Source organism: Taudactylus pleione, unplaced genomic scaffold, assembly GCF_031769625.1.
Source record: "Taudactylus pleione unplaced genomic scaffold, aTauple2 ptg000016l, whole genome shotgun sequence".
NCBI lineage: Eukaryota > Metazoa > Chordata > Amphibia > Anura > Myobatrachidae > Taudactylus > Taudactylus pleione.
Genome location: NW_028284418.1, coordinates 27,349,461 through 27,372,216, shown reverse-complemented (window position 1 = coordinate 27,372,216; position 22,756 = coordinate 27,349,461). Strand labels below are relative to the sequence as shown.

Below are 22,756 nucleotides of genomic sequence, written 5' to 3'. Positions count from 1 at the left end.
CGGGCTTGTTAACTATGACCCTAACACAACTTACTTTAGGTATAATAGTATGGGGTGAAAATAATAATAAATAAAACAAGTCTCAGTTGTTTTTATTTTCGTATTATTTTGTAGCTTAGGTACCTACTGCACTGTGCAACACATTCTATCCCAGCCAACATGTAACATGAGCAATACTGCTAAATATGAGCGAAGCCAGTCACTGCCTTGTTCTAGCAAATGCAATAAATAATTTGCATTGACAACAGCTGCGGCTGTGCTGTGCTCCTCACATGCTTACGGGGCATTTATTTTGTCCTGGTGCATCATGGGATATGTAGTCCTGAAGCCGGGCCGTGAGTGCCGCTGCATGATGGGAACATAAGTGGATGAAGTACACACTCTTCTTGGATTCTTGCAAATGTGCCGCCCGCTGTCCTGGCCCAAAGTCCAAATACCATGATTTCATATCTCTGTGTGCACCACTGATGATGGCAGCGCCGGGGGTGAGTGAGGCTCCATGGGGTGACACAAATCTGCCTGTGTGCAACTGTGCACCATGTAATCAGCCTTTAGTATACACATAGAGGTTTTGCACTTTGCAGATTACCAGGTAACCTTACGCTCCGGATCATTTCTCCAAAATCCAGTTCTTTCATTTTAAATACGTCATCTTATTAAAATAAGTGCAGATATACAGGTGAGATTCAGCACATATGAATAAGAATTGTATATTTCCATGCAAGGACTATTATTGTGTTTGGTTACTACTGAAAGTAAGGACAATTACTTCTGGGGACAAAATATTAAAATCTGACAGTCTCTGGAAATGAGCTAAAGCTGGCAACTATGGTTTGGACATTTGAGAAGCATATCTAATTAAGATGGATACACTCTATATACAATAATATGGCGAAAAAGCCGATTTCTGACCATTCCGCCTGAGAATCTGATAATGTGTACCCAGCACCTGAGGCCAACAGTGGGTCCAAAACCAAGTACATTGGGCCCCAATATCTGATAATGTGTACACAGCACCTAAGGTCAACAGTCGGTCCAAAACCAAGTGCGTCAGACCCCAATATCAGGAGTGCTGCACAACACTCAGCAGACCCGACAGCAAATGAATAGGCTGAATATGTAGTGTGCACTGAATTCCATACACCGGAATTCTTGCTTTAGAAAATTGCTGTCTCCACCCACAATTCCTGAGATGAGGTGTAATCATTAATTTCCTTTAGCAAGATTATTGTGGAGCATGCCAATACCTTCTATGCTTGTTAAAAGCAGGCCTTTAGGCTGGGTACACACTACACCGACAGCGGACCCACAAACCGAGCAGATGATTTTGGTAAGCATCCACACTTTCCAATCGGTTAGACAATATGTCTACCAAAACATCACAGCTGGACGGGCATTTAAATTTGCCCACCCAGTTGTGATGTCTGTGTCGGCGGTTTGTGCAGCCAGTGTACGGGTCGGCGGTGTTTTCTCCATACACACAGTCAGATGTACAGTTATATTTGTAAGATATATCGGCATCTGCCATGCTGCAGGGCCGATGAGATATGTCTGTGAACGACATTGTTCACAGACATATCGGCTGTACACAGAGCTATATTGTCCGTCAGCTGTACGAATGATATATCGCCTAGCGTATACCCAGCCATTCTGTCTTTAGGCCTGATTCAGATATGTACGTAAACCTGATGGTTTACTTACATATTCGATGTTTGGGGATTTGCGCATGTGCAGGACCTGTTCTGCCCATGTGTAGAATGCGTCCTGCAGGATAGCTCGCAGTCTTCTTTTAGCCGCAGAATAATTGACATGGCGTTTGCAGGGCAGCGACCAGGACCGATGTACAAATCGGGGACGTGTCACCCTCGTTTTATAGGCGTGCCAAGACTTCCTGGACCTGGCAGAGGGGTTCCAACAGCCAGGCTACGTAAACTTCAGCTTAGGGCAGCAATCATCGATGGTCACGATGTTGATCCGAAGCAGCATCTGCGGACGTTGCACTCAGATAACAGATGCATGCAGGAGGCTCCTATTTCCAACAGACACCACCTGCTACATTTGCATTTTAGTTGGATGGTATTGCACATCCGCTTGCTTTCTTTGCTGGTGTGTAATACCATCCACTTGTGAATCTGGCCCTTAGTACGGTAAGGTGCACAGCAGAGTAATAATCCTAAGAATATATGACTGATAATTCCTATAACTAGTGTTTCTGTAATAAATGTTCATTTCCCAGTTAAGAGTACAATGTAAAAGTAACTAGTAAAAAGCACTTGGTAGTGCCCAAGACAGTTTTTAGAGCAGGCTGTGAAGTCTCAAACTAAAGACCGTATTCAATTAGCGGCGAAAAGCCGTTATCTGCGAAAAAGTATCGCGGATTACGTCATTACGCCAGGCGGAGACTTTTCGCCGTATTCAATTGCAAAGACTTCGCGTACGCGGAAAGTCAATGCAATGTAATAGGCAAAAAAGTTTCGCCTAAGATTAGCAGGCGGAAAAAAGTGCAGAATTGCGGTTTTGGGGTGCAAAGGTGCGGAAACCACTCTGCACCCTTGGGACAGCCCCCCAAAGGATGACTGCGTAAAAAAAAAAAAAATGAACACCCCAATAAATGTCTTTGAAAATGGGGGGCGAAAAAGTACAAAGTGGGGGTACACATAAAAAGTAGCGAAATAGACGTTTGGAGGGTCTGCAAGTATGGGTGAGGTGTTTTTTCATTTGCAGGTGCTTGCTTCAGGTGCGTTTTTGACGTCACTTAAAATTTCACTTTAGCGAATTTAAACCATGCTTGCACCCATTTTCAAGTACCCCAAATTTTTCAGGGCTACTTATTTACTCGATAAAATACAGCTTAATGCAATTCTTCACCACTTGTTTAAAAACGCTATATAGAGGCAATTGAAAGCATTTAAGTACCCCAAATAGCTTCAGGAGGGCTATTCGGGGACATCTATGTTGATCCCCATTGTTAGTGCATCTTTTGGGGGTATTAGGCTGATTTCCCCATCTTTGACAGCACTTTTCGCCTGTTTGAGTTTTGCCGGGACGTGTTTTCTCGTACCCTTTGGAATTGAATACGGCAAATAGCGGGGGCGCGCCCAAAAAGTTTTCGTGTACAAAACACTCAAAGTAGGCAAAAAGTGCGGCAGGCAGACCCGGGTTTTTTGGGCAGTGGAAAAGAGGTATAACGGTCAGTGAGAAAGGTGAAATGTTGCTCTTTTTTCTGTTAAAGTAAAATGTAGATCCTTCTTGGTGCTACAATTACACAGGAATATCCCACAAACGTTTTGAGAATGTATACGGTTTAGAACCCTCTACAACAGTGTTTCCCATATCTGATCCTCGCGCACCTCCAACAGCTCATGTTTTCAGAATTTCTTTAATCGTGCGCATGTCTGTCACATTTGTATTCAATTAGCCCCGATGCACTGCTTAGCACGGGCTTGTATCTCCAGGCTTTAACTCCTAGAGCTATTCAATTACAAGCCCTTTGTTAGAGCGGTAAGCCTGTGACTAACATCTATTAACCCATAGATTCCGGGTGAAAGTGCCCGGAGCTATGGGTTACTGTGCTTGCGGTGGCTGTGGTAAGAGCAGTAGGCCTTACTTACCACTGATTTTTGTTTGCACCTCAGTAGGATGTAACAGAAATCTGCAGTAAGTGCAGGCTACAGGTAATTGAATCTGGCCAGTACACTGGGCACACATTTGTCAATGTATCATTCGTTCGATCGACGAACAAGATATCGGAAGTGCATCGGCGGGTGTGTACACCCGATATGTTTGTGAACGTAATTCACAGACATATCAGGTTGACCGTGCAGCACAGCCGATGCCGACACGTCTGTCGGTGTGTACTGGCGACCCGCCGACCACCCATACACTGGTTGCAGGGACCATCAACACTGACATTACAACTGAATGGACAAATTTAAATGTCCGCCCAGTTGTGATGCCACATATCGAGTGGCTTATTGGTAAGTGTATATAGCTTAAAATCGGCAGCTCGGACGGCTTATCAGTCTACTGACTAATCCGCTGTTTCAGTGTGTATCCAGCATTAGTCTAATTGGCCAGGTCAGCAATTATCCTACCTGTTCAGACACAGAACCAACGGTGCTGTGTTGGCCAACAGTAGGTCCAAAACCATGAGCTGTAAGGGGTGTGTGAAAACCAGATTCGGGCAACACTGCTTTTATCGGTTCTGCTCTTCCTTTCAGTCATTGGCACATTTTAGTATAACAAAAAATGTGTCGGTAAGCATATATAAAAAAATATAAATGTATATATGTTCTCCATGTCAGCAATCTCAGTTTATGTTTGTTTTGTGCTTTTTAGGTGAGACTGATTGCTAGATGTGCGCCTTGGCAATGCAGAGGTTTGGCTACTGTTTTCAGTGCTCCCTTTTGTTCCTTGCCGGCTACAGATGCCCGCTCTGTGTATACTGGGGGCAGAGGTGGTGCCAAGGTTCAGGTGGTGGATCTGCGCAGTGATACAGTAACTAAGCCCTGTGCGGAGATGAGAAGAGCAATGGCTGAGGCGGAGGTTGGAGATGACGTGTTTGGGGAAGACCCCACTCTGAATGGTAATAAGTATCCAACATAATGTCCGCATACCAATGTTAAAGGGGAAGTCCAATACTATATAAATATATTTGTTATTGTTTATGTAGAGATCCAGCATCGTGCTGCCCAGCTGCTTGGAACACAAGATGCTCTGTTTGTGACAAGTGGGACCATGGGAAATCTGGTCTCAGGCAAGTGTCCCTTTTCTTAAAGGGGTTTCTACCGACAATATATTTTAGTTTGATTATTACTAAATAAATTGCTTTCTCTCTGTCTTCCTCTGTATTTATTTTAGTTGCCATGGTATATACCACAAAACTGATCTCTTAGGTTTACTTAAGAAAGTGAAAAACAATACCACCCCCCCAGAGTAAATGTAATGCCTATATTTGGGCAAATGTCCCTACTTCTACATAACATGTTTACATTAGTTTATATTTACTGTAGTGACCATTCCCTTTTGTGGGATGAGATTTGTAAATGAGACGCAAACAACTACAGAATACTTTTATGTGTGCAATCACCTGGTTTTACATGTCCTCAGTGGTAGTCAAAACCTGGCCTTATCCTAGGCCTCCATGCTTCAGTGGGCCGCTATTTGCCCCTCCAAGGGGGCTACGGTATAATAATATGGAAAAATTAATTGCTGACTATGTAATATAAAAATGTAAAAGTATAAAAGTAATGCTGGCCATACACTAACGCAATTTCGGGCCGAATGAACGATTTTAGACGCCTCATATGACGCATTGTGTGGAAATCGTGTAGTATTTAGGTAAGAGTACAATCCTATGTGCGCTCCCGCCGTTCTTGTATCGTATGTTATGATCAAACGTGCAGCCAATATTATCCGTTGTAATCGTATGTAGATCGTGCCGTGTATTTGCGCATGCGATGCATAGTGCGTCCGACCGTCCGAGCGGCTTCATTTAAATCTATTATGATCTCATGTTATTGGTGAAGCACACGATCGATTGTATCACGACCAGGCGTATAGGGGCGAATGATAGTACGTCAGATCGTATGTACATCGGGTGTCAAAAAAGCACCAAATCGTGCGGCCGGGACTGCCAGGGAGCTGCCGGGGAGTTCAAGGGAAAACGTATGATGAATCGCATCTGATGCTGGTCGTACTAGTGTATAGCCAGCATTACACATGTAAGAAATACAGTGTTGATGTTCCCATCCCATGACTGATTTATAGCATGCTTACACCTATACACAACTCTCCTATAGATTGTAAATGTGTGAACAGGGCCCTCTGACCTTGTTGTCTGTTAATACCCAGTCTTGTTTTATTGTGTTTGCCACTAATTATAGAGTGCTATGGGAGATAATGGTGTTACTATAAATGGAGATAATATAAATGTTAATAGTAACAATAATAACTGCATGTTCAACAGAAAACATATGACTATACATATGTTACATTTTATATAGTTTGCAGACCAACATGGAGCATTGTTTTCTTTATTCAATGGTTCCACATTACAGTAAGATAGATATAGGGTAAAGTGACAAATGGCGGCAGGTGAATAGCACTACAATAGCCATACACATATTCAGCTCTCCCATTACAAAGGCATCTCCCTAACTAATGACTTAGCATATGTTATATCTACTCTGCGCTACAGTATCTGGAAAACATGAACTGTTTGGGGTCCAGTGGACAGAGGGCCTGATTCAGATACGCTCGCAAGCACTATGCGCTCACGAGCGGATCAATGTTTGGCCACTGCGCATGCGCACGCCAGAGCCGGCTCCGACATGCGCATGCGCGAGACCCTGCTAGCGACGGGCGCTCCGTCGCTCCGGGTCTCGCACCAAAAGGGTGCAGCTGTCGATTTTGATTGACAGCTTGCCCCGTTTTGGAGGCGGGCCGGGGGGGTGGCTGGCCAAACGGAGGCGTTCCTGAAGGAATGCCTGCCGTTTGGGGGCAGCCCCACTGACATCACGAGTGATGTCAGTGGGTGAACTTCCGGCTCTAATAGAACCGAAAGCTCATTGGGGCTTGCGGGAACGAGACCCTACCACAAGGCCATCACCAGGCCGCTCACACCAGAGCTATGGGAGCGGCCAGGAGGCCGCACAAAATAAAAGAAAAAAAAACGCCCTGATTCAGAGCGAGCGCTCTTTCAGAGTGTCCGGCTCTGAATCAGGCCCAGAGTTTGAGAACCTATGTAATAAATGGATGGTAGACTACTGTTGTATTTACTGTGTCCACGATGTGCGTTATCACCCTTTCCCAAAATCCTGCAAAAGATGAAGCAGACTGATTTTACAGAGTCAGTATTCTAGGCAATATGTGCACCTTGCTGATGGCAGGTCCGAGCTGTATCCAAGTGCAACTATTACTTTGATAATATAAATAAATAGCTGCGTAGCACAAAGGATGCATGAAATATAAAGCTAATTATTTAGTGAAAGTTACAGGAGGACATGTACAATGTACAATACATTTATGCTGCATATTAGCAGTAATTACAGCTTGTATTACATGTTTCTTATCATAGTTATGGGCCACTGTCGAATCAGAGGGGCAGAGGTGCTGTTTGGGGATGAATCTCACATGTACATTTATGAACAGGGGAACGTGGCACAGGTAAGAGGTGTTTTTAAGAAAATAAAAAATAAGTAATTTCATGCCGTGCTTCCATCTTTACTGCAATTACTGCTTGTACCAGCATGGGCCACATCTGTCCCATTCATTAGAGGATAATATAGTTTATCCACATCTACATAGCACAACTTGGTGACCGATGGATCACATCTAATGACACGTTTGTTTGTCATTTTCTTTTATTACTCCGTGAGGCCCATATATTAATGATGGCATTTGTAATGCCATCTGGAAGCGATATCCGCTCCCATGATCGCGTACCAGGAGGCGATCATAGCGCTTGAATGTAACAAAATGCACTCACAGGGAGAGGGGCCCTGAAAGGAGCCCGTCCCAGCGATGTGCTGGGAGTGAAATGACTGCGTCCAAAGGTTCTTCACGGCCGTGCCGGTGATCCTGCGTATGCGTGGTCTACAGACTATACATGCGCGGCAGCCATTACCGGGAGTGGGCGATTAAGGAACCCTCTCCCAGATAGTATTGCGATATGTATCCCAGGCTACAGTGGCTGTTTACTCCAGCTTTAGATGGCGCAAGCCGCGGGGACCAAGTTCCAAAATGCGTAGCATACCAGAACTTGGTAAATATAACCGCATCGCATCCCCCATAGAAACATATGGGGGTTGTGGTGCTGCCGGAAATGGAGGGGCAGCAGCATATATGGGAGATATCTGCTGCCATCCCTCCATAATACATCTGGGTGATACTTAATATTTGCAGGTATCCCCCGAAAACGAGTGTTTTCTGGTAATGCACTGCAAATATTAAATGATAAATGGTCCCTCATATGCTTTGCAAACCAAGTAAGTTTAACCTTCACACTTCTAGTTTCCATCAAGCTTTGTTAAAGTGCCTCTAGAATAGATACATTATAACCATACAGATGATAATGCCAGCTCCAGTTGCCGTAGATTGTAAAGTGAACATGCTGGTTGGATGAAACTTTAATGAGCATCTTGTCTCAGCTTGCTGGAGTTTTTGCCCGTCCCGTAAGAACACTGAAAAACGGGTGTCTGGACCTGCAAGATTTGGAAAGTAAAATCCAGCATGGATACCCTGATGTACACTATTCACAAACACGTCTCATATGCCTGGAGAATACCCACAACCGTTTGGGTGGACGTGTACTACCTTTGTCATACATGAAGGAGGTGGGTGTTGTATGCACTTTTAACTTACGCATTCTGGGGAGGATTTACGAAGCAGCACCTTCTGCAAGCCGCTGCTTCCCGACGGGTCGGAGCTCCTTTTTTAAAACGACACCCGATGTCAGTGTATAGCATGTGGTACATTACACTGACATCGGGTGCCGTTTTAAATAAGGAGCTCCAACCCGCTGGGAAGCAGAGGCTTGCAGAAGCTGCTGCTTCGTAAATCCACCCATCTGTCTGTGTAGTTCCTTACCAGCTAAATGCAGACTCTTGACCTGTGCAGGTGCGGGACATTGCAGATCGCTATGGGCTGAAAGTCCACCTGGATGGGGCACGGCTTATAAACGCTGCTCAGTCGCTGGGGGTGGAGCCAGCACAGATTGTTCATTTATGTGACTCTGTATCTCTCAGCCTTTCCAAAGTAAGTATGGTTACAAAAAGACAACTTATAAGGATAAAACTGAGTTCAGAAAATTGTAATATGTGGTGGACAGTATAGTCATGTTTTCTTTTAGGAACTACCACAGTAAATATGTACCTTTACATAGCTAGACACCGTGCATTTTGGTTTGATATAATATTTTATGTGTAATATGTCACAAGGGTTCCGTATTGCCATTCAAAGGGATCAATCTAGCAACAGGATACATAAGTACAGACTAATACAGACGGTTTATAGATTCATTTAGATACATAATTACCGTGAGCAGTCGGCATAATAAGGTAGAGAAGACAAATGGGACAGGGCTCTTCTCATATTAGTTTAAAACCTATAGGGGATAAGAGAGCAGAGACTACAGAATTAAGTTGAGGGTTGGTAAACTAGAATGAAAACCTTTTTAGAAAGCATGTTGGGCACCTGGATCAGTACAAATCTCTTGTGTTCTATTTCAGGGACTGGGAGCTCCGGTGGGTTCATTAATTGGAGGGCAGACCGACTTTATCGCTGAGGCTCGCAGGGCAAGGAAGATGCTTGGAGGGGGAATGCGTCAGGCTGGTATACTTGCAGCTGCTGGGTTGGTAGCATTGAATCGTGCACAAGAAAATGTGAAGCTGGATCACCATAATGCAAAAACCTTTGCTAAAGGTAACAAGTATGTTTGAAACTCTCCTGTTATGTAGTGGTGCTAACACCACTATTCTCCCACATCAGTGTGACAGGAGCCCGGCATCATTATCATGCTGGTTCTTCCACTGATGGTCTGTACCCTCCTTCCCCATCCTCTTACTATGACACAGCATCTGTCACATGCAGCAATGTCCACAGTTATACAGGGTCAGCACTATACCCTCTACTACAGCATCTTATGCACATTGCAATGATACCATTGGCTACAGGTTGCGTTATCCCAACACAAACCTTTACACAGGGTTCCCAATAAAATAGGAACAATAACAAAAAGGTATTAATACCAGTCACACACCTTAAAACATTTAGAATAAAGAATATATGTGAAACTACACTGAAGTGCCAAAAGTCAGGATAGCAGTATGTAAGGTAATTTATTTTTATTTATTTATTAACATTTTCTTATATAGCGCAGCATATTCCGTTGCGCTTTACAATTGGAAACATTTATAGAACAAAACAGGGTAATAACAGACAGACATAGAGGTAAGAGGGCCCTGCTTGCAAGCTTACAATATATAGGGAAATAGGCATTGATACTCAAGGACAGGTTCTACATATTGCAATTTGGTCCGGCCCAAATGCAGAGTTTCTTGGTGGGCTGCATGATTTAGTCACACAGGAATGTTGGCCAAATGTCAGGAGTATGTGAAAGAAAGACAATGTGTGAGGTTATGTGTGGACTGTGAGAGGGGATGTAATAAGACATGGAAGCTATGAAGGTTATGTGGTTGGTTCTGGAATCTGATAAGCTTGTCTGAAGAGGTGAGTTTTCAGGGAACGCTTGAAGGATTGAATACTAGAGGTAAGTCTTATTGTGCGTGGTAAGGCATTCCATAGAGTGGGTGCAGCCCGAAGAAAGTCCTGTAACCGTGAATGGAAGCAAGTAATGTGTGGGGATGAGAGACGCAGATCTTGTGCTGAGCGGAGAGGTCAGGTAGGGAGATATTTTGAGATGTGTGAAGAGATGTATGTTGGTGTGGTTCGGTTAATGGACTTATGTGTAAGTAACCAGTAATTTGTATTGAATACGGTAGAAAACCGTCAACCAATGGAGGGACTGACAGAGCGGGGCAGCAGACGATGAACTTTTGGCAAGGAAGATAAGCCTCGCAGCTGCATTCATAATGGATTGTAATGGCGATAGCCTGTTTTTGGGAAGACCAGTAAGGAGACTATTGCAATAGTCAATGCGGGAAATAATCAGTGCATGGATTAGAGTTTTTGCAGTGTCTTGTGTGATATATGGTTGAATTTTGGATATGTTTTTTAGATGTATGTAACATGATTTTGAGACAGATTGAATATGGGGAACAAAGGACAGTTCAGAGTCAAGGATGACACCAACGCAGCGAGCTTGTGGGGCTGGGTGGATTGTTGAGTTCTCAACAGTGATAAAGAGATCAGGTTGGTAACTTTTTTTGGCCGGAGGAAATATAATTAATTCTGTTTTAGAAATAGTATGTTTCAGGTGGCGAGATGACATCCAAGATGAAATGGCAGAAATTCATTCAGTGACACGGGCCAATACAGATGGTGATAAATCTGGAGAGGATAGGTAGATTGGTAACTTGTGCCACTGGACTGTGACGTCTTGAAATCTCGTGGGTCAGTTTGAACACCGTCTAGGCTGCTCATGGCAAGGAAACGTGAATTATCGAAGTTTGAACGGGACATGACAGTGGCTGCCCGACGAATGGGACATTCCATTTTCGAAACTGTGTGGACATTCAACATTCCTCTATCTACGGTGTCACGTGTGAACCTGGAACACTCCATGGATGGCATTAACACCCACCGTGGACAGCACAGTGGCCGACCACAGGTGCTTAATGATCGTGACCAGCGATGTCTGACCAGAATTGTCTGTGGTAATAGACAAGTGACACTGGCTCAAATCACATCCACATTCAATGCAGGAGGTACCAGACTCATATCCAGCAGGTCAGGACAACGTTCTTTAGCTTCCAATGGATATAGGAGCAGAAGGCCCACACAGCATCTCACCTGGGTTTGTGATGTCACTAATTGGACCCTGGTGGACGGGCAACATGTGACATGGTCCGATAAGTCATGGTTTCAGGCTGATGGTAGGGTTCAGGTTTGGTGCCGAACCCATGAGGCAATGTACCCCTGTTGTCAACAGGGCAACGTGCAGGATAGTGGTGGTTCCATAATGTTGTGGGGTGTGTTCACGTGGTATGGGTTGGGTCCGCCGTAACACGTCATTGACCACTAACCGCTACATTGCAGTGCTTGATGACAATTTACAGCCCTTCATGGACATCATGTACACCCACAACAATGGAATATTCCAGCAAAATAATGCATTGTGTCATCGGTTCCAAGTTGCCCAGAATTGGTCTGAGGAGCATTCTGGAGAGTTCCAACGATTGGTGTTCACCCAACATGGACCCAATCAAACATTTATGGGACGTGGTGGAGAGGTCCATTTGCACCAAGATCCTGCACCTACAAATATCAGGGAGCTGTGGGAAGCTATCCAGATGGCATAAGTCAACATCTCTCCAGAGGTCTTCCGTCCACTTGTGGAATCGATGCCACTTCCAGTTGTTGCATTTCGCCGGGCCATAGGGAGTCCTTGTTACTAGACACCTATCCCATGACTTTTGGCACTTCAGTGTATATGCCAACAGGAAAACCAGTGTAGACAGGGATAACAAACACAGAAACTTAAGACTTTTATGAATTCAAAAACCCACACCAAGCAAAGCATGGCATACTGAGACTTAGAAAGAACCAATAGAATGCTGTCACACTGCAGGGACTATTGATACATAAAAAATTTATATAAATTTTAATGAATCTTCTCAGACCAAAATCAATAAAAATATTAATAAAAATAGATTGATGAAGATGTATTAAAATATAATGTATTATGGATCAATAGTCCCTGCAGTGTGACAGCCCTGCTTTTCTATTGGTTCTTTCTGTTCTGACATATGAGAGAGTCAGCTCCTCTTTGACAGCAGCAGTCCCATGGGGCATATAGTTTTTTTTTTAGTTATTTGTCAATTTCTCATTATTCAAAATAATCCGTCTAGCGCCCCGTGTTGTGTTTTATGTGCAGTTATTCCATACTGAGACTTGTAGTTCCATAAAAGCTGGAGTTTCACAGGTTGCTCACTTGTGGCTTACGATAAGATCACATGATATGTTTGTTCTGTGAATGTTTCCTGTATAAGGCAGACAGTGTATGCAGTGAGTTCCCGTCACCCTCTTTGATCGATAAAGTGTATCAGTGCTAGGGCGGCTCTTGTGCTTACCCTGACTGCTACTGTATGTACTGGTAAATAGAACCCGAGTACAAAGTCCCTAGGCCTGTAATACCTAAGGCAGGTGTCATTTAAGTTTTCTGCTGACTGTAATCAGTAGCTATTTAACTTCAAATGTTAACCTTTCAGGGAAACTAGCCTAGAAATAATACATAGCGCTATCACTCTGAAACACTGGTAAAATAAGTGTTCTTCCTGGCTTTTATTTTTTTGCTGAGTGAAAGTCACTTTTGTGGCACCTGGGCTTACAGGAATACATAGAGGATTTCAGAGCACCTGTCTCTTCTACACAGTGGAGGCAGCAATGAATTTTTTTTTTTAAAACATATTTTTATTGTAAAACCGCAATAAACAATATAACATGTTGGTCAGAAAATGACAAGACATCAACAGTAATGTGCAATACAATGGATCCATGAGGAACGTAACAATACAGGAATTAAAATGGTGGTTCACCTGAAGACAAGGTTTCTTCATTATACCAGGCTGTAAGTTGAACTGCAGCTCGAAGCGTGTCTTTAACCTGAGGTGTTAATGTGTGAACATATGGAAGCCAAATATTAAAGAACTTCTCTGCTTCCTTGTCTTTATTAAGGGATAGTTCTAGCCAATCCATATTAAATAGGTGCGTAATTCTAGGTTGTAAAAGACTGAGCGTTAAAGTGTCAGTGGATATCCATTGAGATAATATTGTTTTTTTCGCAGCTGCTGCAATCTTTGCTAGTAATAGACGGGCACCTCCAGGGGCACAGGATGACCCAGATGATGGTACAATATCCCACATAGCCCACTCGGGTGTTAGTTCAAAAGCAATTCCCAACTTGGTGGATATATAGGTGTGTACCAAGGACCAGAACCTCTGTACCTCCGCACAGTGCCACATACAATGCATTAGATCCGCATCAGGTTGACCACATTTAAAACAATTTGAGTCTGTGGAAGTACCTGTGATGAGTCTTAATTTGGGGGTGAAATAGGCACGATGCAATAATTTATACTGCATTTCCGCGTATGAAGCCGAAATTAATTGCTTATTAAGTCTAACAAAAGATTTTAAAATGGTGGATAGGGGTATGGTAGGGAATGTGGAATGCCACTTGGCAAATCCCACCGTCTCCACTTCCAAATTTATTTCCCGGCGTATATAGGTGTATAGCATAGAAGTGGAAAATGACATAGAGAGGCAGCGAGACAGCACATCATCCAAACCATTTTTCCCAGGTATAATGGGAATTTTAGGGAGTAAAGTATTGACATAACTACGTATTTGGAAATATATAAATAAAGGGATTTGGATACAGGGAAATTTTTCCTGTATTTGGTTATGAGAGTAAATAGTCATTGTGGAGAGATCCAATAATTGATATATGTAACGCAATCCCTGTGTGTTCCAGGTTTTGAAAGTCTGTGTTAGAAAACCAGCATCAAACCCTGGGTTATGGCCGATAGGAAGGAACAAGGAGACATTGGGAGGGACTCTCATTTGAGTTCTGGCTCGTCGCCAAGCCAAGCATGTAGTATGTAGTAGTAGATTTTGTGCTACGTGAGGTGGAAAAGACAAGGGTCGTGTGTGTAGCAAACTAGCTAATGGCATTTCAACACTAAAAGATTGCTCTATTAGCGTGTCAGCAAATCCATTTGTTCCTCTAATCCAGTCAATTGCGTATCGGTAATTTGACGCAATAGCATAAGATTTTAAGCAAGGGAGATTAATTCCGCCTAAAGCAGGTGGTTGGCTGAGTTTGAATAATGAAATCCTGGGTTTTTTGTTCCCCCAAATGAACTTGCTGATCGCTTTGTTAATCAATTTTAAATCAGATTCTAAAGGAAGCAAGGGGAGCATCTGAAAAAAATATAAAATCCTAGGAAAAGATATCATTTTAATTAATTGACATCTACCAAGATATGAGAGTGGGAGATGTTTCCATTTTTTAAAATCTAAAAGTGTACGTTGTATTAAAGCAGGGAAATTGACTGAGTATAGGGCGGAGGGATGTGCCGGGATATTAAGGCCTAGGTATTTTAGAGTTGTTTTGGCCCATTTAAATGGGAAAGAATTTTTCCAGTTTTTTGTGACGTCCGAGTGTAGGGCCAAGGCCTCTGTTTTGTTATAATTTATCAAAAAACCAGAGATAATATGGAAGTCTTTTCAGGATATGAAGGAGTTTAGGTATGGCAGAATGTGGGTTCTCAAAATACAGTAATAAGTCATCCGCATACGCGGAGACTTTCAAAGTGTTATTCCCTGCCATTGTTGACATAGCAAAAAGGTGCGGATAAGAGGATCTATAGCCAGGTTAAATAATAAAGGGGATAGGGGACAACCCTGTCGGGTGCCCCTATGTAGTCTAAGGGATGGAGTATTCAGGCCGTTAACTGTTAGGAATGCTATAGGGGTGTGGTATATTGTTTTGAATAATGTAATAAATTCGGGACCAAAATTTTGTAGCTGGAAGATGCGCAGTAGGTGGTTCCACGACACCCTATCAAAGGCCTTGTCAGCGTCGCAGCTGACAAGGAGCGTTTGGTTATTTCTCATTTGGTGAGATTTAGTTAATCCTGCAATCAAATGTCGGACGTTGATCACTGAGTGTCGTCCTTTCATAAACCCAGTTTGTGCGGTGTGTATGAGATGTGGCAATACTAATTGTAAACGTTGAGCGATAATACCAGTGAGGATTTTAAAATCCTGGTTGAGCAGAGATATTGGCCTATATGATTGGGTCAGCGTAGGGTCTTTCTCAGGTTTCAAGAGAAGGATAATTCGGGCCTGGTTAAAGTCTGGTGGTGTTGAGGCTCCCTTCAATATTGAATTAAATAAGGAAACTAAATGAGGGGTTACAAGTGGATTTAATATTTTGTAGTACTCGGCACTAAGGCCATCTGGGCCGGGTGTCTTTCCGTTGGCCAGGGATTTGATAGTTAGAGCAACCTCCAACTCCGAAACAGGAGTTGTTAGGGAGTCGCGGGCCTCTTCAGAGAGGGAAGGTAGATTAGCCTCTTTCAAAAAGTTCATCCCCAGAACAGGGTTATCATCCTGTGCGGAGTATAAGTCTGTGTAATATTGTAAGAAAGAGGCCGCAATGTCCTCGTTGGTATGTAATGATCCTAGAGGACCTTTAAGAGAAAGAATGGGAGAGGATGTTTTCTGACTTCTCACTATATTAGCTAGCAGTTTGCCCGCTTTATTTCCCCAACGGAAATAGCGATGTTTCTGGAAATCTAGATAATATTGGGCTCTTTCAGTGCACAATGTGTCATATAAATTTTTGTTATTCAAATAATTCCGCCGTGTCTCTGTGTTGTTATTTTGCAGCATAATGGCATACGATTGTGATAGGGCTTTACTCAATTCCGTGAAACGTGTGTTAAGTTTACGGCGTTTATGGGAAACATATCCCATAATATGCCCTCTCACTACTGGTTTAGATGCGGCCCAAAACAATGATATGTCGCCAATATGAGAAGCATTATCATTATTATAATTAAGAAATTGTTGTTCTAAGTATTTTTTGAAGTCTGGAGAAGTGAATAAGTATGAGGGGAATCTCCAATTGAAGGAAGATGTTTTGGGGGTAGATAGTTGTAACGTGAACCATGTAGGCGCATGATCGGAGATGACTATGTTTTCTGTATGAGATGTTTGAATCCTATTAATTAATGAGCTTGAGACCAGCCAGAAGTCCAATCTAGCTGAGGAGTGATGGGGGTGGGAGTAAAACGTGTAATCACGTGCTAAGGGGTGGAGGTGTCTCCATGGGTCTACTAGGGCGAGGGATTCAATTAGAAGTTGTAGCGTTGGAGATGTGCTGCCCCGCCACTCACCGGATGCTCCCGTTCTGTCCAGTCTAGGAGAAAGAGTAGTGTTGAAGTCTCCTCCTATGACGAGGGCGCCTTCTGCCCAATTCTGGAGTCGGGCGTAGAGATCGGAGAAGAATGCATTGTTGTGACCTGTGGGAGCGTACAAAGTGACAAGCGTGATTAATTCACCTTCTAAATTCAGTTTAAGAAAGAGAAATCTGCCCTCGGTGTCCAGGATCGAGTCTACAACTGTGTATTTTAAAGATTTATGGAAAATCACCAGCACCCCTCTTTTTTTAGATGTGAAAGATGCAGCTGTATAATCTTTTATCCATGAGTCTCTAAGAGTATTGGGGTCACCCTGTCTCCAATGGGTCTCCTGTAGCACTGCTATGTCAGGTTTAAATTTTTTAAGTTGTTGTAGTATTTTACGCCGTTTAATCGGGGTGTTTAAACCCTCTACGTTCCAAGTTAAAAATTTTATGTTTTTTTGTGTTTTAGTGAGATCAGCAAATAGAGTGAGACATTGTGTTATCCTATACCTGTCCTGTAGATCAAAAAAGTGAACCATCGTAAAGAGACCATCACGCTCTCAGTCCCAGCATGCAGAGAGCGCCTGCAGTAAAACCTTGAAAGTGCCATTACAGAAATACACATAACACAAAAACAAAAACATGACCTGCCTTAATATATGGAATATAACAAACATAATGCAGTCTTACAATTTTTGAAAATTTTAAGAACCAAAAAATAAGGCTCTACGGGCCTATTTAAACCCAGTGAGGTATAAAAGTATCGATAATTGAAAAAAAGAAATAAAAGAAAATAAAAAAGGGGATATGAAAGAGGAGGAATGGTAAATGTGCAAAAGGAAGGGGAAAAAACAACAAACCAGAGATTATCTTGACAATTCTGCCGTTGACGTTTAGCAGTTGTTGAAATAACCAGAAATCTTGAAAACAAGCATAAGATATATATTTCCAATAACAAACTCTCCATGTTTGCGATAGGAGACGGATTTGTACAATTAAATGTATCTTCTTAAGTCACGATATCATTTTGAGTCAGTTAGAGAGTCCAGAAAAGTCTTTGCAGACGATGGAGAATCGAAAAAGTGTTGTTTGCCGTTATGTAGGACTTTCAGCTTCGCAGGGTACATTAATGCAAATCTCAGTCCCAGATCAAATAATGCTTTACAAATAGTAGAGTATTCCCTTCTTTTCATTGCTACTTGATACGAGAAGTCCTGAAACAACAACAATTTGTGCCCCTGGTAGGTGAGGCCTTCTGATTTGCGGTAGGCGTCCAGTATGCGAGTTTTGTCTAGGTAGTTCAACATTTTCATTATGACAGGCCTAGGTCTTCTCTGGTCAGAAACACGGTCAGGGCCTATGCGGTGAACTCGTTCTATGATGAGGGTACTGGAAGAAGCCGAGCAATTGAGCTCAGAGGGTAACCATTTAGAGACGAAATCCATGAGATCTCTTTGCTTAACAGATTCCGGTAGGCCTATTAACCTTAAATTGTTGCGGCGATTCCTATTCTCTAAGTCTTCCAATTTTTCCTGCATAGCAGAGATCGCTGATTCCTGTGTACGTATTACGCTTTGTGCCTCTGTTAGCTCATCTTCAACATTGGAGATACGTTGTTCTGCTTCCGTAAAGCGTCGACCATGTTCCTTAAGTTGCGAAACTGCTGATTCTATAGCTTCTTTGAGGCCGGACAGTTTTTTGTCAAGCAAGGGAGAAAGAAGCTCGGATATTTCTTGGGCTTTAGCTATTGAGGCGGTACTAAATTGAGTCGAGTTAGAGGCTCCGTCCAGGATATTGTCAGCTGGAGGTGAAGTAGGAGAGTCAGGAGATGATGATGGAGCTACATTTTTGTCTTTCCCTTTAGTAGTTTGACCTTTAGGTGCACGCTGTGGTCTGGCCACAAACTTCTCCATGGTATAGGGATGTGACGTGCGATTTAATCAGGAGCCACTAGGGGGAGCCCCAGGTGTTCAGGATATATATGACACTGGGTCTGTAAATTAGAACCTATAGTATGGCTTGTGAGCACTATCTTTGGACCAGACAAGACAAGATCACAGTATGAGGACCCAGCAACACCACCCTGCTCCCTGGTATGAGCAGCAAATAGAGAGGATTGTGAAAGGAGGTAAGCGCTGGCTGCAGCAACTTATTCAGGTCTCAAAAATGGCGGCCGCGGATGATGTGTGGCCAGCGTGGAGCTTATAACTGAGGAACGTCCCTGAAACGGTGTCCAGGCGTCCCGCTTGTTCCTCGGGTCTAATGGTAGCCCCGGTGGCTGTTGCTGGAGGTGGGGAGGGGAGAAATTATGCCCGGCCGCGATCCAAGATGGCGGCCACGGGCAGTGCCGCTTTTCCAATGCGGCTGCACTCCGGTGTTGTGGGGCAGTGCGGGGGGCCGGGGCATGCGCCGCTCTTACCCGCGTTATCCTAGAGACCTCAGGGTGGCTTTAGGTGAGGCAGTGAGTCTCTCCGGCGGCGCTATGTCTCGGCTATATGGAGCCGGCTTGGGAGCCCATTAAAAGTGCGGCCAGGTCGTTTGGTCCGCCCACCGGAAGTCCAGCAATTAATTTTTATGTTTGGCTGAATCAACATTCTTGAAAGTGCAGCCCATCAATTCCCTTGGTGCCAATAACATCACTAATACCCCTTTAATGGTGCATACACACGATCAGATTTTTTTCTTCAGATATGGACGATAACGATTTAAAAATCGTTCAGTCGTTCATATCTGAAGGAAAATCGTTCATATCTGACATGCCTGAACGATGGACGATCAACGATGCGCGTTCCCGTTTGTCAGATAACGATATCTGACATCTGATGGGTTTGCAGTCAGACTTGGACGATTCCATTCATTTTAATGCAGTCAAAAATCGTTCAATCGTTCAAAACTTTGGTCAAATCGTCCAAATCGTTTAATCATTCAGTCGTTCATCTGACAAGTCTGACAAATCTGACCGTGTGTACGCTCCATTAGACATACAACCCGGGAAATTTCCTGCTCAGACCCGGGAATTTCTCCTGTGCAAATTCCCGGGTATTTGGTCGAGACCCCCCTTTCACACTACAGTGTCTACCCGGGAAATTCCCAGGTAGACCCCTTTCAGACAAGAGCAGGGTTTTTCTGCTTACCTGCCTCTTCTCTGCCGTCTGCTCCTCCCAGCCAAAAGCCGGCCAATCGTAATGCTGTTTTTTTTTTTTTTATTATAATTTTTTTAACATTTATTTTAATTCCCTGGTGGTCCAGCGGGAGTGCGGGCGGCCCGCTGTGGCACAGCCGGCTGGTGCTGGGGGTGGTGAGCAGCAGCGCTGAGCGTCCTATAGGACGCTCTGCGCTGTCAGCTCAAACAAAGCAGCAGCGCTGAGCGTCCTACAGGACGCTCTGCGCTGTCAGCTCAAAGCAGCAGCGCTGAGATTCCTATAGGACGCTCTGCGCTGTCAGCTACATGTCAAAGCTGCTTGGTGCTGCCCGGGTAGCACCATTCAGACAGAAGCAGGGTAATTTCCCGGGACTTAAGTCCCGGGAAAAACCGTGGTCGATTGCAGGGGCGGCTACCCGGGAACATGTTCCCGGGTAGGTACCTTTCAGACAGACTCAGGTACCCGGGAATTTGGCCGAGGCAGGCCAAATTCCCGGGATTCTCGAGATGTCTGAAAGGGGTATAACTCATGAGAAATATTCTCAAGACACCAAATAACGGTAGCCTGATTTCACCAATATCACTTCAGTCCACAAAATGGCTCCATGCATCAAATACACATCTGCAATCAAAATGCGGATTGTGATAAATATTTTTCGTACAAATTCTCAATGTGAAAATAAATATTTTCACGCAAATTTACTAAGAGTCTCTTGCCAGGAGACTGGTCCTGGTGAAGAGAAGCAGTGAGATAGCATAACGCCATTTTTCGGACAAATTCTCAATGTGAAAATAAATATTTTCACGCAAATTTACTAAGAGTCTCTTGCCAGGAGACTGGTCCTGGTGAAGAGAAGCAGTATGATAGCATAACGCCATAACACCCTCTCCGAAAATATTAGCAAATTAGTAACCTATGGGGGCTACATTTGTGGACGAAAATGGCTAAAACGCGTCATATATTGGAGATGCAGTATATGCTGCGATCCCACCATAGTACATCTCAGGGATACTTAATATTTGCGGGTACCCACTGAAAACGTGTTTTCTGGAAAAATTCCACAAATATTTAATGATAGCTAGGCCCATTTATCTAGTAACACTCCTAAAAGGAACATATGCGAAATCAATAGATTCAAAAGATCCCTCGAGGGCAGAGCACACATCTTCATATATGCTAGTGCACAGGTTCTCAAACTCTGTCCTCAGGATCCCAAACAGGGCGTGTTTTCCAGGTCTCCTCACAGAATCACAAGTGAAATAAATCACTCCACCTGTGGATCTTTTAAAATGTGTCAGTGAGTTATGAATACACCTGTGCCCCTGCTGGTTGACCTGGAAAACGTGACCTGTGTGGGCGCTCGCAAGCGGGTCGATGGTGCCCTAGTGCGCATGCGCGAGACCCGAATAGCGACGGCCAAGCCGTCACTATGAGTCTCGCACAAAAGGGGGCGTGCTGTCGATGTTGATTGAATAGCACGCCCCCTTTGGTGGGCGTGCCGGGGGCGTTGCTGCCCAGACAGAGGCGTTCCCATGGGAACGCCTACCGTCTGGGGCCGGCCCCACTGACATCACTAGTGATGTCAGTGGGAGTGCTTTTGGCTCTGATAGAGCCAAAAGCACTCCTGGGCTTGCGGCAGTGAGACCCTACCGCAAGGGTCTCGTCGCAAGCCCGATGGTCGCGATGGTCTTAACCATCACGACCATCTTTTTTGCCGCTCGCATAAGCTGTGGGTGGTCACCCACTGCTATGCGAGCTTCCAGGAGGCCGCTCCAATAAGAGGTAGGAGGGCCCTGATTCAGAGCGAGCGTCCGGCTCTGAATCAGGCCCTGAGTTTGAGAACCACTGGTATAGTGTATGCCCAACATTACTCTTCTTCTCTTGCTCCATTTGTCTTTCCTCTCCTCACTATGTCCCTCTCTTAGGTTTTCCCTGCTGCCTTTGTCCTGTTCTTTCCCACTATCATAAGTCTGGCTAATATGTCAGTCCAGCTATATATCGGTATTACTGAACCATAAAGAGGGACAGGGGGGGCTGCTCCCTACATATTGTGGTGCTCCGTATAGATTTACAGGTGCCACTAGAGGTGGCTTCATATTCTTAGGGAAGGATGTGGGGTAGACTTACTATGCTATGGACAAATTATCAGTCATTGCTTCAGGTGAGAGGGAGCTAGTAGAGAGGAGGGAGGGCGGACCTGGATGGATGGATTTACAGGAGTGGCTGGTGAGAGCTGAGGGAAGGGGTAAGGCCTCGATTCTGTGAGTGTTGTAGCGGTGTTGGCCAATAATAGGGCAGTATTCCTCTAATAGAAACCTTCCTTCCCCAGCCATTGGGTGGTGCGGTAGACACACACTTATATTATAGAGATAAACTGAACTTAGTGTTCTGCTGTCAACATACCACACATCCCCACCATAAAACATTCTAATCACTTTTGACTATCTTGTGCATACTCTGTTCCTACAGCTGTGCAGGAACTGGGCTCACCAGTCTGCTCCGTGGACCCGACCATCGTGGATAGTAACATTGTTATGCTGACACTCACCGATAAACTTTCAGGGGAGGAGCTGTGTGCTCAGCTGAGTGAAGTGACCACTGCAGAGCTACAACGTGGACAAGCGGTGACTGTGAAAGCGCTAGCCTTCTCATCTCGCCTCGTGCGTCTTGTCTGGCATCGTGATATCTCTGAACAAGATACCCTGCTCGCAATAGAGAAGCTCAAATATGTGCTTCAAATATGACACCCGACAGCTGGACAGAGCCTTCCCTAGGGAAACTCAGAGCGGAATCAGTGTGTGATCTCTGTACATCATGATTTTATCTTCTGCCACGTGGATCTATTTTCATGACTATTATAAATTGTGACTAACATTTAATAAATATAACCAGTACTGGACAGCAGAGCTTTTATGCCAAGTTTGTTCTTTTTTTCTATTCTTTATGCAGACTTGACCATGGGAGTAGAACCATAGGTCGGTCTTTCAAAAACTACATTTTTTATTTCTACTTCAGGGTC

The 22,756-nt window shown here is 44.0% G+C and overlaps 1 protein-coding gene across 2 annotated transcripts; it reads left to right on the top strand.

The window, feature by feature from the left end:
* Positions 1–315: 315 nt before the first annotated feature.
* On the top strand, positions 316–22,646 carry LOC148541897 (uncharacterized). Of its 2 annotated transcripts, none has more exons than XM_088473352.1 (8): positions 316–485; positions 4,339–4,585; positions 4,673–4,756; positions 7,079–7,167; positions 8,151–8,336; positions 8,620–8,757; positions 9,231–9,423; positions 22,207–22,646. In XM_088473352.1, exons 1-8 carry the CDS (start codon positions 369–371, stop codon positions 22,479–22,481), a joined length of 1,329 nt encoding a protein of 442 aa, XP_088329478.1. In that variant the 5' UTR covers positions 316–368; the 3' UTR covers positions 22,482–22,646. The 2 variants fall into 2 exon arrangements, with proteins under 2 accessions (XP_088329478.1, XP_088329479.1); XM_088473353.1 differs by having other exon boundaries at positions 406–485; positions 4,427–4,585.
* Positions 22,647–22,756: the final 110 nt, after the last annotated feature.